Source organism: Pelodiscus sinensis, chromosome 2, assembly GCF_052426305.1.
Source record: "Pelodiscus sinensis isolate ZL-2025 chromosome 2, ASM5242630v1, whole genome shotgun sequence".
Classification (NCBI taxonomy): Eukaryota; Metazoa; Chordata; order Testudines; family Trionychidae; genus Pelodiscus; species Pelodiscus sinensis.
Genome location: NC_143053.1, coordinates 181,219,207 through 181,231,546, shown reverse-complemented (window position 1 = coordinate 181,231,546; position 12,340 = coordinate 181,219,207). Strand labels below are relative to the sequence as shown.

Sequence of the window (12,340 nt, the reverse complement as noted above, 5' to 3'; positions counted from 1 at the left end):
GTTTTTGGCTACAGCCTTGGCAGGGAAAAGCAGTCTTTCCCTTGCTGGAATGGCATAGATAAATCCATCTCTATGGTCTATTCTGAAATGCAAATAATTTTATCTTGCACTGAAATGTGTTAAAAAAAGGTGGTCTGTGATTTAGGATCAGCAGTTGAAGCAATCAGTCATTTTTACAGTCTAGAAGGAAAAAAGCAAGCCCACCCTGCCGGTACATTTGGAAAATGGCTTAATCCCGATTCCAGTTTCCACTGGGCAAGAACAGATGTAAATATACATTGCAGCAATTATAGTTAAGCCTTCAGAGCTGATCTCCATATAAACAGAATACAAATAACTCTAAAATGACAGTGTAATGTTCACATTTATTGAGCAACAGTTGTACAGAGATAATTTTGAAAGCTCAGGAAAGCCAGACTTCGTTATTGAATTATTTTTCATAGGAGCCCAGGATGGCCTGGAAGTATGGGTTCCACTGGTAAAAGCCATGCCAAGGGGCTATGAAGGAGTAAATGCACAGGATTCCAAATGAGCTGAGAAGAGGGGGTGAAAGAGGAAGAAGTTGCCTTCTGAATGTTCTAAAAATCGATGTCCTCTGTAAGCGGCCCCTTCTCTTTCTGGAGTCATATTTTTATTTTAGGACAGGGGAGCAGTGTATATAAATGAACACTTAAATGAAGGATGCAGTAAGCGTTTAACAGCTGGGTGACAAGCAGAGTTTAAGTTTGAACTAGTATATTTTTTTTGAAATGTATACAGCTCTCTAAAATTTACTCTCAATTTAAGGCTACAGATAAGAAACATCTCCCGTAGCCTTGATAAGCTTACAATTCTAAATGCAACAGAAAAAAGAAATCCTTATCTTGGAAAATAAAACTCCAGCTATGCAAAGGCACCATGTGATCGTACTGTTACAAAATGCACTACAAGGAGCTACATTTCTAAATTCATACTAGCAAGGATGTATAATGGACAGAGCATGGCCTTTAGAACAGGGCTACTCAAATTTGGAAGCCCCAGAAGCCACAGTGATACTCACAGCACATGCTGAGGACCGCAACTTAAGTGTGGTTGCAGATATATGCAAATATTTATGTAAATAGCTTTTCACACTGGTGGACATGAATACAAAGATTAAGACAACACTACACAACACACAGGCGGATATTAATAAAATGCTATATTTACACAATTTCCATCCATATGACATCACTTTTAATGAGCAATGGCAGGCCAGACATATAAGTACTAAAACTTATATCAACTGGGGTTGCCAGGTGTCCGGTACTGACCCAGATAGTATTTTCACCTCCTGTCCGGGAACCCTACACATACTCAGCAACTGGGCCCAGACCCCGGCCTCTTTGCTTACCTGGTTCCACAAGGGCACTGTCTTCTGGCTCGGATGAGGAAAACAAGATGGCCACTGGCAAAAAGCCTCAAAGACTTTTCTTAAAAGGACCATGCTGGGTGTTGTTTTTTGTTTGTTTGTTTGTTTGTTTGTTTTTTGTGCTAAACAACTTTAGTTTCCCCCCTTCCCCCACCCCAACACTATTTTTCTCCCAGTGCTTTTTTTGGTGGTGGGGAGGGGGGGGGGGGGGGGGGGGGAGACTTTCAGTATTTTTGGTTAAATCATCTGGCAACTCTAATATCAACAGAAGACTACTATATGCACTACTTTTTTGTTTTGGCTCCCACCTACAGGCCATGCAGTCACTACATTTTTCTTTCGAAAGAAGATATGCTAATTCGGCGCAAATTTGCATATCTTCTTCCAATCACTTTTTTGAAAGGTTTTTTCGAAAAAGCAAGCACTCTAGATGCAGTTTAAAAAAACCGTTTTTTGGAAGAACCCTTCTTCCTCAAAAAAGGAGGTTTACAACGTTCTTTCCAAAAAGGATTTTTTTTCCAAAAGAATCACGTCTAGACCACTTGCTTTTTTGAAAAAACCTTTTTTGAAAAAGCAATCCGAAGATATGCAAATTCGCGCCAATTTGCATATCTTTTCGAAAGAAAAACAGTCTAGACGTGCCCTTAGTCTTTCTGGGGCTGTTTCTCCATTGGTGAAATGGAGCAAACACAACTACTTGCCTCACTGATGCATTGCAAAGCTTAATTCATCAGTCATTATAAAATACTTTGAGAGCCTCAGATGGAACGTCTTATAGAAGTACAAAGCCATTACTTTTATTATTCACAGGAAAAAATTATTAGCATCATAAATTTGCAGATTATTATGGAGATTATTAAAATAAAGCACACTGAGGCTCCCTACCTCCACTCAAAAAACTTACAGTCTAAAACAAAAAACCATGGAACACGAGACTAGACAAAGGAAGCAGGGATTAAAAAAGATCAGTAATTTGTGTTACATACTACAGAATGAGTTGTTAGGTAAAAGCCATCTTCCAGTCCTGCGCAGTCTACAGCAGGAGGCAAGGCAAGAGACATGGGTTTTGAGGATAGATTTGCAAGATGACAGACATCAAAGATGTTTGGCACACAGGAAAGAGAAAAGAGTGAAAGAAGAGGTATGAACTTGCATGTGGGAGGACGGGGGGCAGAGAGTAGAGGGCAATATTTATGAATAAATGCCAGCAGTTCCACTATTTCTTCATTGTAGCCCATTTATCAGCGAATGGCAAGGTCAGCAATTTCAATGTTTAATCCATCCTGGAAACCAACATGTACCCCGTCACAAAAGGCCCCTTAGGATTGTTCTCTGGTGTGCTGATCATGCCACTGACACTCACCTTCTTGCTCTCTAGGGCTTCCCTGTCCTGCTGGACCAGATCCTCTGATCTCTCCCAGACAAGGCACAGAGTTGGGGTTACCAATCCATGAAGAGCAATTCAGACACCGACCCACTTCAGCTCTGGGACAATGTAATTTTAGGATACAGCACCCAGGAAACTAACCCCTAAAGCAGCGGTTCCCAATCTTTTCCAGGTGGGGACTCATTTTGACAATTCAGAAAGACTTGGTGACCCAAGGCAATTCAAAAACGGGGGGAGGAGGGAGGGCACAGCCACCTGGGGAGACACTTGGTGACCCTTTTGAAATGTAATGCTGACCCATATTTGGGTCCCGACCCATAGGCTGGGAAACCCTGCCCTAAAGAGACCAAAATCCCAAATAAATCCATCTTTCTCTGGGTAAAAGTTTTACACCAGGAAAGCTCCTGAGCCTTCTTTATCAATGGAAGAGGGATATGTAAACTGATAGTTTTCCCGGTTACTTACTCTGAGCCTGACAGTAAATACAAGTATTTTCACAAAGTACAAACAGTAGGATTTAAGTGGTTCCAAGTGAAAACAGACAGATCAAAGTAAACTACTAAATTAAAATGAAAAGAAAATGTATAGCTAGTTCCAGTTCACTAAAAACTATTGGAAGCAGATTCTTATCCTAAAGAGCTGTTCTTGTTCCTGACATAGTCTTCAAGTCAAAGATGATCTTTTATTCTAACTTGGTTCCCAGCCTTGTTTGGAGTGTGCCACATCAGCCAAAGACAAACGGTTGATAGCTTTCCGTTGCTTAAATAGACTTTTCTCCAGGGCAGGAATCTTTTGTTCTACATCCTCCCTTCCACGGAAAAATACAAGGGTCAAAATGGAATCCCAATACCAAATGGTGAGGTCACATGTCTTACTAGCCCAGTAGCATTTGGACTTATAGGAAAAACAAGGCTCTTTACAAGTCATTAGGTTGATGGCTTCAATATCTGAGATATAAGTGAGAGGATTATTCTGGGAGGGGTGGGTGAGATTCTGTGGCCTGCACTGTGCAGGGGGTCAGACAAGATGATCATAATGGTCTCTTCTGACCTTAAAGTCTATGAGTCTATGAGGTTGATCACCAAGGTGTTATGGCTTCCAAAGCACAAGGGATGGCTCTCCTCAGCACACTGAAAACTATAAACAGTTTCATACTTCATATTTCTAACTTTATCATGCTTGTGTGTAGCTGCATCAAAACAGGATACACAGATTCAGCAGATTATGACATTGATAGATTACACGAGGTAATTTGTCTACAGCATCTTTGAGTTATGCATATTTATAATTTATATTCATAAGCCAATTTTCATAAAACATTGGTGGGGGGAGGGAGGAGAATCATCACAGGTAGTTTTATAGAAGTGTAGCATGTATCCTGCCATCTGTGTAACATAACAAGATGTAGCACGGTCACAGGTGAAAATGGTAAAATCAAGGGAGGGACATAAAATCTTGACCGAGACAAAGTGAAGTTAGAAGGTGAAGTAGCTCTAAATCTAAAAAGGCGTATCTTACTTTACAAGGCTATTCATAACTTAACTTCGGACCAATTCTGCTACCCCTTCACATGCAGAACTCACATATCCTGGTCCTCAAACTAAAGCAGTGATGGGCAAAAGGGCCTCCGCGGGTCGGATTCGCGCCAAGGCACAGTGGGTTCCTAGTGGGAAGGGGGAGGGGAGAGAAAAGGGGCTCCCCCACTCCCGGACCAATCAGGATCTGTGGGTGGGGCAGCCCGTAAGCATCCTGGCCCTGCCCCTTTCGGTTTAGGCCCCACCCCTTCTGGGCAGCCCAGGAGCACTTTAAAAATTTCTGAAGTGGCCCCTGGCCAATAATTATTGCTCACCCCTGCTGTAAAATCTTCTGGGCAGGGAGTTTCCCTCACAGACACCTAGGCTTTGTCTAAACTAGGAGATTATTTCGCATTTACTAAATTCAACTTCTGGGCACCCAGTTTTACAAATCCGAAGTTTCAGGTCCTCACCACAGGGAAGTATTGAATGTAGTCAGAGGCAGGCTACACTAACGTGGAGACACTACTTCGGATTCAGAGCTCCAGGAAGCACTCTGGGGAGCTACAAGAGGCCTTCCAGAGGCCAATTAGTTAGAATTAGTGGCACTAGAGTGTCCAAACTAAGATTATTTTGGACTTGCAAGCTTGGGAATAGCATTATTCCTCATGAAAACAGGACTACCGAGTTCGAATTCTACAGCCCCTTATTGTGGAACAACAGCGTTGGTGGTGTGTACGCATCGCTTACAAAAATTAACCTTCAGGGGCTTATTTTGGACTAAGGTGCTAAGTGTAGACCAGGCCCTAGATTTTAAGGCTAGATGGGATCATAAGATCATCTAGTCTGACACGTACAAGACAGGCCATGGAATTTCATCCAGTGGTTCCTGTGTCTAGCATTCTAGGTTTATGAAATTCCATGTACACCCATGTTGCTTTAGAAGTTAAATAATAAATAAGATACAGCTGCATTAGTAGAGAACAGGCACTTAAAAATACCCAAAGGGCCCTCTCTTGCTTTTTACATAGTAGAAAACAAGCATAATCCAAAACCACCTCATCTAAATGATGTCCCAGAAGTAATATAAAAAATTAAAAGAGCAGCAACAGAATCCATCAGGTACATGCAATCTGTCATGTAAATAAAATAACCATATGTTTAGGTATGTGAATGACTAGTCGACATGCTAGTTAACTAGTCGCTTCCCACCTCTCCCCTTGCTGCCTCTATCAGAAAGATGCAGCAATGGAGGGGAAGGAAGGGGTGCTTCAAAGTGGCAGCGCCACATGGAGCTCGGGGCCAGATCCTGGGCTCCACGTAGCATTTCAAAGCGGCAGCGCAGCATGGAGCCCAGGGTCAGCTGGGGACTCCCCTGGTGACATCAGGTGCCATGCAGCCTGCTTGAGTCTCCTGCTGGCCCCATTCTCCTCGCAGTGCTTTCGCCTTTGACTTCAAAGGCAGAGACACCCTTATCAAATATCTGATGCAAATTGCCCGACTATTCGATTAGCTAATTAAGCAAAATTTTACATCCCTACATGTTTTGAAAAAAATCTGAAAACTCATTTGCTGTAAAGCTCCATTCCCGCACGTGCAATGCTTCCCCTTACCACACAGGCAAACACACACTTACTACATGCTCCACAGGTGAAGCAGCCATCGTGGTAGAGATTTCCCATGGCTTGGCAAGCCTGGCTTGCTCCGTACACACCTTTGCTGCACTTCACACATGTTCCTGAAAATGAAATAAGAACAAAGAGAAATCAGAAATAGACAGTCATAACATGACAAGTGCACACAAAGGAAAGAGATGGCTTAGCTGCAGAGACTCTTTTCCTGGAAAGGACACGCTGGCTCATTAAATATATTCATATTGACCAACAAAAAGCAGAAGGTAGATACAGTTGTCACAGCGAGGGAAGCTAGGCAATTTCAGTATTATGCATATGTATATTTTGCAATATTGCAAACTACTGTGCACTTCACAATCGAGATGAAAGCAACTAGTCAACTACCCGATAAGCATATGCTTATCGGACAGCCAACTGGACTAGTGACTCGACTAGTCGTTTTCTCCCCTACATGCTGCCTCTATCTGGGAGAGGCTACGAGGGTGGGAGGAGCAGGAGCTAATGCTGGGGGGAGCCGACTTAAAAGCTGGTTCCTCCCAGTTCTGTCTCTGGGGGTGGGGAAAGGAAGGAGTAGGGGCGCAGTAGGGAACTGGTGGAGTTTCCTCCTTTGAAATGTACCAAGAGCCCCTTTTGTACATTTCAAAAGCAGGAAGCACGGAGCCAGCGGGGGACTGCTTGAGTCCCCTTCTGGCCCCGTTCTCCCCGCAGCACTTCCACCTTTGAAATGTAGCAAGAGCCAACAGGGCTCTTGCTACATTTCAAAGGTGGAGGCGCCCTTACCCACTAATTGAATAGTCGATGCAAATTGCATCGACTATTCGATTAGTTGATTAATCTACACTTAACATTCCTACTTCACAAATCTGATGACAGCATCAACCTTTAACGTCAGTGTAAATAATGCAAAAGACTCTCAAGACTCAGTTCCCTCTCCACACTCATCCTTCCCCAGTAACCTCATACAGACTGTAAAAAAAAAAAAACAAACACTGGGGAAAATTTGAGTTGTTCAAGGTAAGGATGTTAAAATGCAGTTAATTGACTAGTCCATAGTCACTTTCACATTCCTCCTTTGAAACGTACCAGAGCCTCTGCTGGGGCTTTTGTAAATTTCAAAGGAGGAATGCCGCATGCAACCCAGGACGAGCGGGAAGTCCTTCTGACTCCAGGCTGCACACGGGTGCCTGCTCTGAAATGCACAAGAGTCCCCAGTGGATCCTGGGTTCAAGGGAAATGCCGAGGGGGATTCTCCAGCTGACGCCAGGCTCCATGGTTGCTCCTTTGAAACACAGAGGCAGTTTTAAAGGGGCAGCAGCTGCTCCTTTGAAACGCCACCTTGGGGTTTCAAAGTGGCAGCACCGCAGAGCTGTGCAGCACTGCCACTTTGAAGTACCCCTTCTCCCCCCTTTGCTGCCTCTCTCTCATAAAGGCAGCGGGGGGCAGGAGGGGAGAATATCGACTAGTCAAAAGACTATCTGATAAGCAAATGCTTATCGGATAGTCGACTAGTCTTTAACATCCCTAGTTCAAGGACAAATAGATTCTACTCTCTCAGTGTAGAATCTCTCTCTTGATTGTTACAATGGCTAAAGGACACTAGGATTTTCTTTTAATTGATCAATTTAAATCTTCAGCTATTTCAGCCTATTACCTCTTCAGATGAACACAAAAACCATGAAATTTTCCACTAACCCGGCCTCTGGACGGAACATTAAATCTACATCTTTTTCCTTTCCCAGACACCTTCTGAAAGGGAAGTCTGTGTGACTACTCTATATAAAATGTATGCTGGGCCAGGTTTCCCCACCATCACCCCCTCATATGAAAAAAAATTCCATCTGGTGGAGCAGATGTTTGCTGGCAACAGCAATGAAGAAAGCTAGTATGGACTTGATTCTCAGAATAGCCTGCAGAATGAAGAGCAGCTAGGGCATGCACATACTGATTTAGCCTTAGGAGCTAAAACTCTACCGACATCTCTTGGCTCTGAATACGGGGATCATAATTACAAAGGCTAGCCTGAGCTGGCCTACAGATCCACCCACACACTGTGTGCTATGACAGAGGAAATGTAAAAATGAAACTAAATGCGTTGACTGGGAAGCAAAGTTTAAAGGACTAGCAGTGGTCCCCAACATGGTGCCCACAGACGCCATGGCACCTGCTGGGGCATTTATGTGCGCCCGCCGAGGGACCAGGGCCGGCCCAAGCCATTCTTGCGCCCTGGGCCCCAGGCATGCGGCACATGTGCGGCCCTGCCCCTGGGCACGCGCAGGGCCGGATTAAGGTGGGGGCTAGCCAAGCAGCTGCCCGGGGCGCCAACCTATGGGGGGGCGCCTGATGGCAGCTGTAAGAGGCGCTGAGCGCCCGGCTGCCCAGCGCTCCTTAGAGCTGCCATCAGGCGCCGGGGCTGCATGGCACCCCTTAGATCTGCCATCAGCGCCACGCGCCCGATTGCAGCTGTAAGGTGCACAGCGCGCCGGGGCCACGCATGCACCATGTGCCCAGGGACGGAGCCGCGCATGCATCGCACACCCTCTGCCCAGGGCGCAGGAATGGCTCGAGCCGGCCCTTGCCACGCAGCGTATGTGTGGCCCCGCCTCTGGGCGCCCAGCAGCCCCAGAAGGTTGGGGACCACTGGACTAGCCTACGTCCTTTTCGTACTCACTCAAGCAGAATAGCGGAGAGTAACCCTCACACCCTGCTGCTCAGCCAAGCAAGACTAACACAGGTATCCAGATGGACTCTGTTGCAAAGTAGCAGCTCAACTCTCCAAACACTCCCCACTGCAAACAAGGGGTCAAGGAGCACACAGAGCTTTCTCTCTACTCCCTTTCACTGGCAAAAAGTAGCTGGCCAGCCCAAGTGGAGTTGTAAACTGCAGCGACTTACTCCCCTCTATCTTGTTTGCTTCTTGAAGGGGAGAGGGTATCTCTGAACAGGATACCTCCCTAAGGCAGCTTGGTTTGTGCATTGCCCTTTGGTCAGGCTAGTGCCTAGCAAGGATGCTAAATTCAGATTAATCAACTAATCGAATAGTGAATGTAATTTCATCGACTATTCGATTAGTCGATAAGGGAGCCTCCACCTTTGAACTGCAGCAACAGCCCCACTGGTTCTTGCTACATTTCAAAGGCTGAAGCCCCATGGGGGACCAGGGTTAGTGGTGGACTCAAGCAGTTCCCTGCTCCCTGCAGTGCTTTACTTTCGAAATGTACAGCAGCCCTCCTGGGACTCTAGTACATTTCAAAAGGAGGGAGCCTGGGGCCAGCAGAAGACTGAGTCCTCAGCTCACCCTAAGCGCTTCTGCTTTTGAGCACTGCCAGTTCCCCGCTGTGTCCCTTCCCCTTCTCCCCATGGCGACGGTACCAGGGGGGAGGGGAGAACTGGCTTTTAAACCAGCTCCACCCAGCACTGGATCCTGGCTCCCCCTTTGCTGCCTCTCTCTGATAGAGGCAGCAAGGGAAGAAAGCAACTAGTCAAACCACGAGTCGACTATATGATAAGCATTTGCTAGTCACAACTAGTCACTTACATCCCCAGTGCCTAGAGGACAATGTAGCTCCATGCAAGTAATTTGTATATGCATTTACTTAGCTGTTTACTCAAAAAATCATTGTGCTTTATTATTATTGTTCAGTATATAGCAGTCTGGGTGTTGCAAGATGCCATGCAGGCAAATAACAAAAGGACAGGGCCTTCTACCATGGAGCCCACTATTTAAAGGTACCCATGCATGAACATCCATGAGGCTATAAAAGCATGGAGTTTCAGGAATCAGGCCTTGAATTGACACAGTACAGTAAAAGATGGCAATGGGGGGGGGGGGGAAGTAGGGGAGAAGAGGTGTGTAGGAGGAAGAGGAGGGCTACATTAGGGAACGATCACAAGAAGTCTTGAGGTTATGTTAGCCCCATTTTAAGAATGAATATATTTCAATTTGGGGGCAGTGCCTACTGATGGCTGGACTTGGCCTTGTATCTTCCTTGAGACATAAGCAGATACTGCCTCACAAGCAATAAAAAAACAACCTATAATTGGTCTGCTTAGCCCTCTCCCTGCAGTTATGTTTAATGTATGCCTGCCCTGCTTGATTTCCAAAGAAATCTTTTTTGATAGTGAAATGAGATTACAATTAAAATGAACATGGCAATAATAGGACCAGGAATTCTGCAACTGAATGGGAACTGTCTGCATTATAAATTATTGTTACTTTCTTACGTTCAAAAACAGCAAAAGCATAAAAGGGCTGGGGTGATGCATGGCAAATGACATATTTTGAGGGGAGGGACAATCACCCTTATCCATTTCCTTCATGGATCTGAGTGGGAATATTCCTCGTTGCTCTAGTACTGTGTAGAATCCATGATGAAAGGCATGCCGGAAAACTGCTGTCTGACTGACAGAGAAGGAGACGTTATTGTTTCAAGATAAATGCCAAGTGGAGCTAGCTTGACTGTACTAAACATTCTCACATGACCACGACAGACCAGCTTTAATGAAAAATCAGGCTCAAATGAGCTGAAAAATTCACAGGCAACATTTTTAGCAGGGCCGGCTGATTACAGTGTTGTAATCCATGTTTACTTCACTGTACCAAGAGAGATGGGGTACAGACCTGGGGTTGATTTCTGCTTCTACACTGACCTCAAGATGGTCATGGGCATGTCAATTCATTCCCGTAAATCTGTTTCTCCTTCCAACCTCTCTGATCTATTCAGACTGTCAAACTGTCTGGAGCAGATACTGTCTCTTTCTTTGCATGGACACAGTACCTAACACAGGGAGATCCTGGCTCCATTTGGAGTTTATAGACACTGCTAACTGAACAACTGATTGCATATTGGATTTGAGAATCCAAGATAATGTGCAGTTACTGAAAGGTCTGGTCCATTTTAGGAGCAAAACAAACCTATTTGCAACAGTGTCCAAAAGGCATTGTCAACAATGGCTCTGGCAGAACCATGCTGGCTCTGGATTTTTGGCAAATGTTCTCCTTCCTGCTAACACTGGCAGCAAGTTTTCATCATTCAGTGATAAAAATGCCAGAGATCTCTCTACGGCTACACTTGCACTGTTGCTTCCTATTAATCTTCCTACTGCACACATAGTATCCCTGAGTATGGAAAGCACATTACAAATGTATTAAGCTAGAACTCTGAAAATTGTTTCAAACACAATTCCAAGCCCTAGTGGGGATAAGATACAAAGAGCAGAATGGAAAGAATCCCATCATAAGACTGAGAATAGAAAGCTATTTCACTTGTCCAAGTGTGGTCTGAACAAACACACCAGGCTTGTTATGGATCCATACCAACATGCCAGTCACTTCACAAAACTTGCCAGATCTTCTCAGAGCACAGCTATTTTATACACTTATTAAAGCATGAAATATCTGAAAGCAAAATAAGAACGACAGACAGAATGGAAGATAAGATAAGCTTTGCAGGCATTTGGGACATTAAGAAAGGAAAATCTGAGCTTTCAAATGCATCTATAACAAATTAAAGTATGGTACAACCCAACCTTTTGTCCTACCATCTGACATGCATAGCTCAAGGCTGATTTGTAAGATTCCCTGTTGCCTAGATCCTGTGATGCTGAAAAGCAGGAAAACCGCTGATTTTGCAGTTTTAAGATCCTTCCACAACAGTTACAGTTTTTTCTTAAGTATCTATGTATTTATTTTATTTTAAAAATGCCTAACTGTTTTCCTTTTACATACAAATGTAACTTTTGTTCCATAAAGTCTCCAGAACATAATTTCTTCCCCTACAGAAAGTTCTCCCAGAGTTATGAAACTCAATATGAATTAACAACAACTACAATTCAGAAAAGGAAGTTATATGTAGTTCATCCTGAAATGTACTAAAATAGTTTTAGCCAAATTATGCCACGCCCTGATAATTAAACAGCAGAGATGGCTCTGTCTTAAGTGCTTAACATTTAATACACTGTGCAGGTGGAATAAAACACACCTTCCCTGCTGCATCATGTAACAGGTAGATCCGTGTGACAGTGACAGAGGTCCAATGGAATACTGGCACACAAGTGTAACACAGCACCTATTTAGTCTTCCGCAAGGCTGTCTCTTAGCCATAGGATAGCAGCACAAGAAACACAACCCTCACCACCATCCAGTTTCATTTCACAGATGTGTTGAATGTCCCACCTACACAGGACTATTTAAATGCTACTACTATCATAGTCAATGACAACCTATCACACTACAGTCCGTAAGGTTCTTTTAAAAACAAAAAGAAAATATTGGGCCAAATTAAGCCTTGGTATAATACAGGTCAGTGATATTACTTCAGGGTTGGGTGTTTATTTCTATCCATTTTACTGTGCTAAGGTGGCGGTAGCAATGCTGTATATTAGAAAGTTTCTCTCTCATTTTAACCTGACCCCTTCC

At 44.2% G+C, this 12,340-nt stretch overlaps 1 protein-coding gene across 4 annotated transcripts in view; it reads right to left on the bottom strand.

Annotated features, from left to right (window-relative positions):
• The window catches only part of LIMD1 (LIM domain containing 1), a 62,379-nt gene that overhangs the window by 35,955 nt on the left and 14,084 nt on the right, over nucleotides 1–12,340 (bottom strand). For all 4 annotated transcript variants that reach the window (XM_075921875.2, XM_075921877.2, XM_075921876.2 and 1 more), the window contains one exon: nucleotides 5,928–6,029. In XM_075921875.2, coding sequence (XP_075777990.2) covers nucleotides 5,928–6,029 — 102 coding nt within the window. The remainder of the gene's footprint in view (nucleotides 1–5,927; nucleotides 6,030–12,340) is intronic.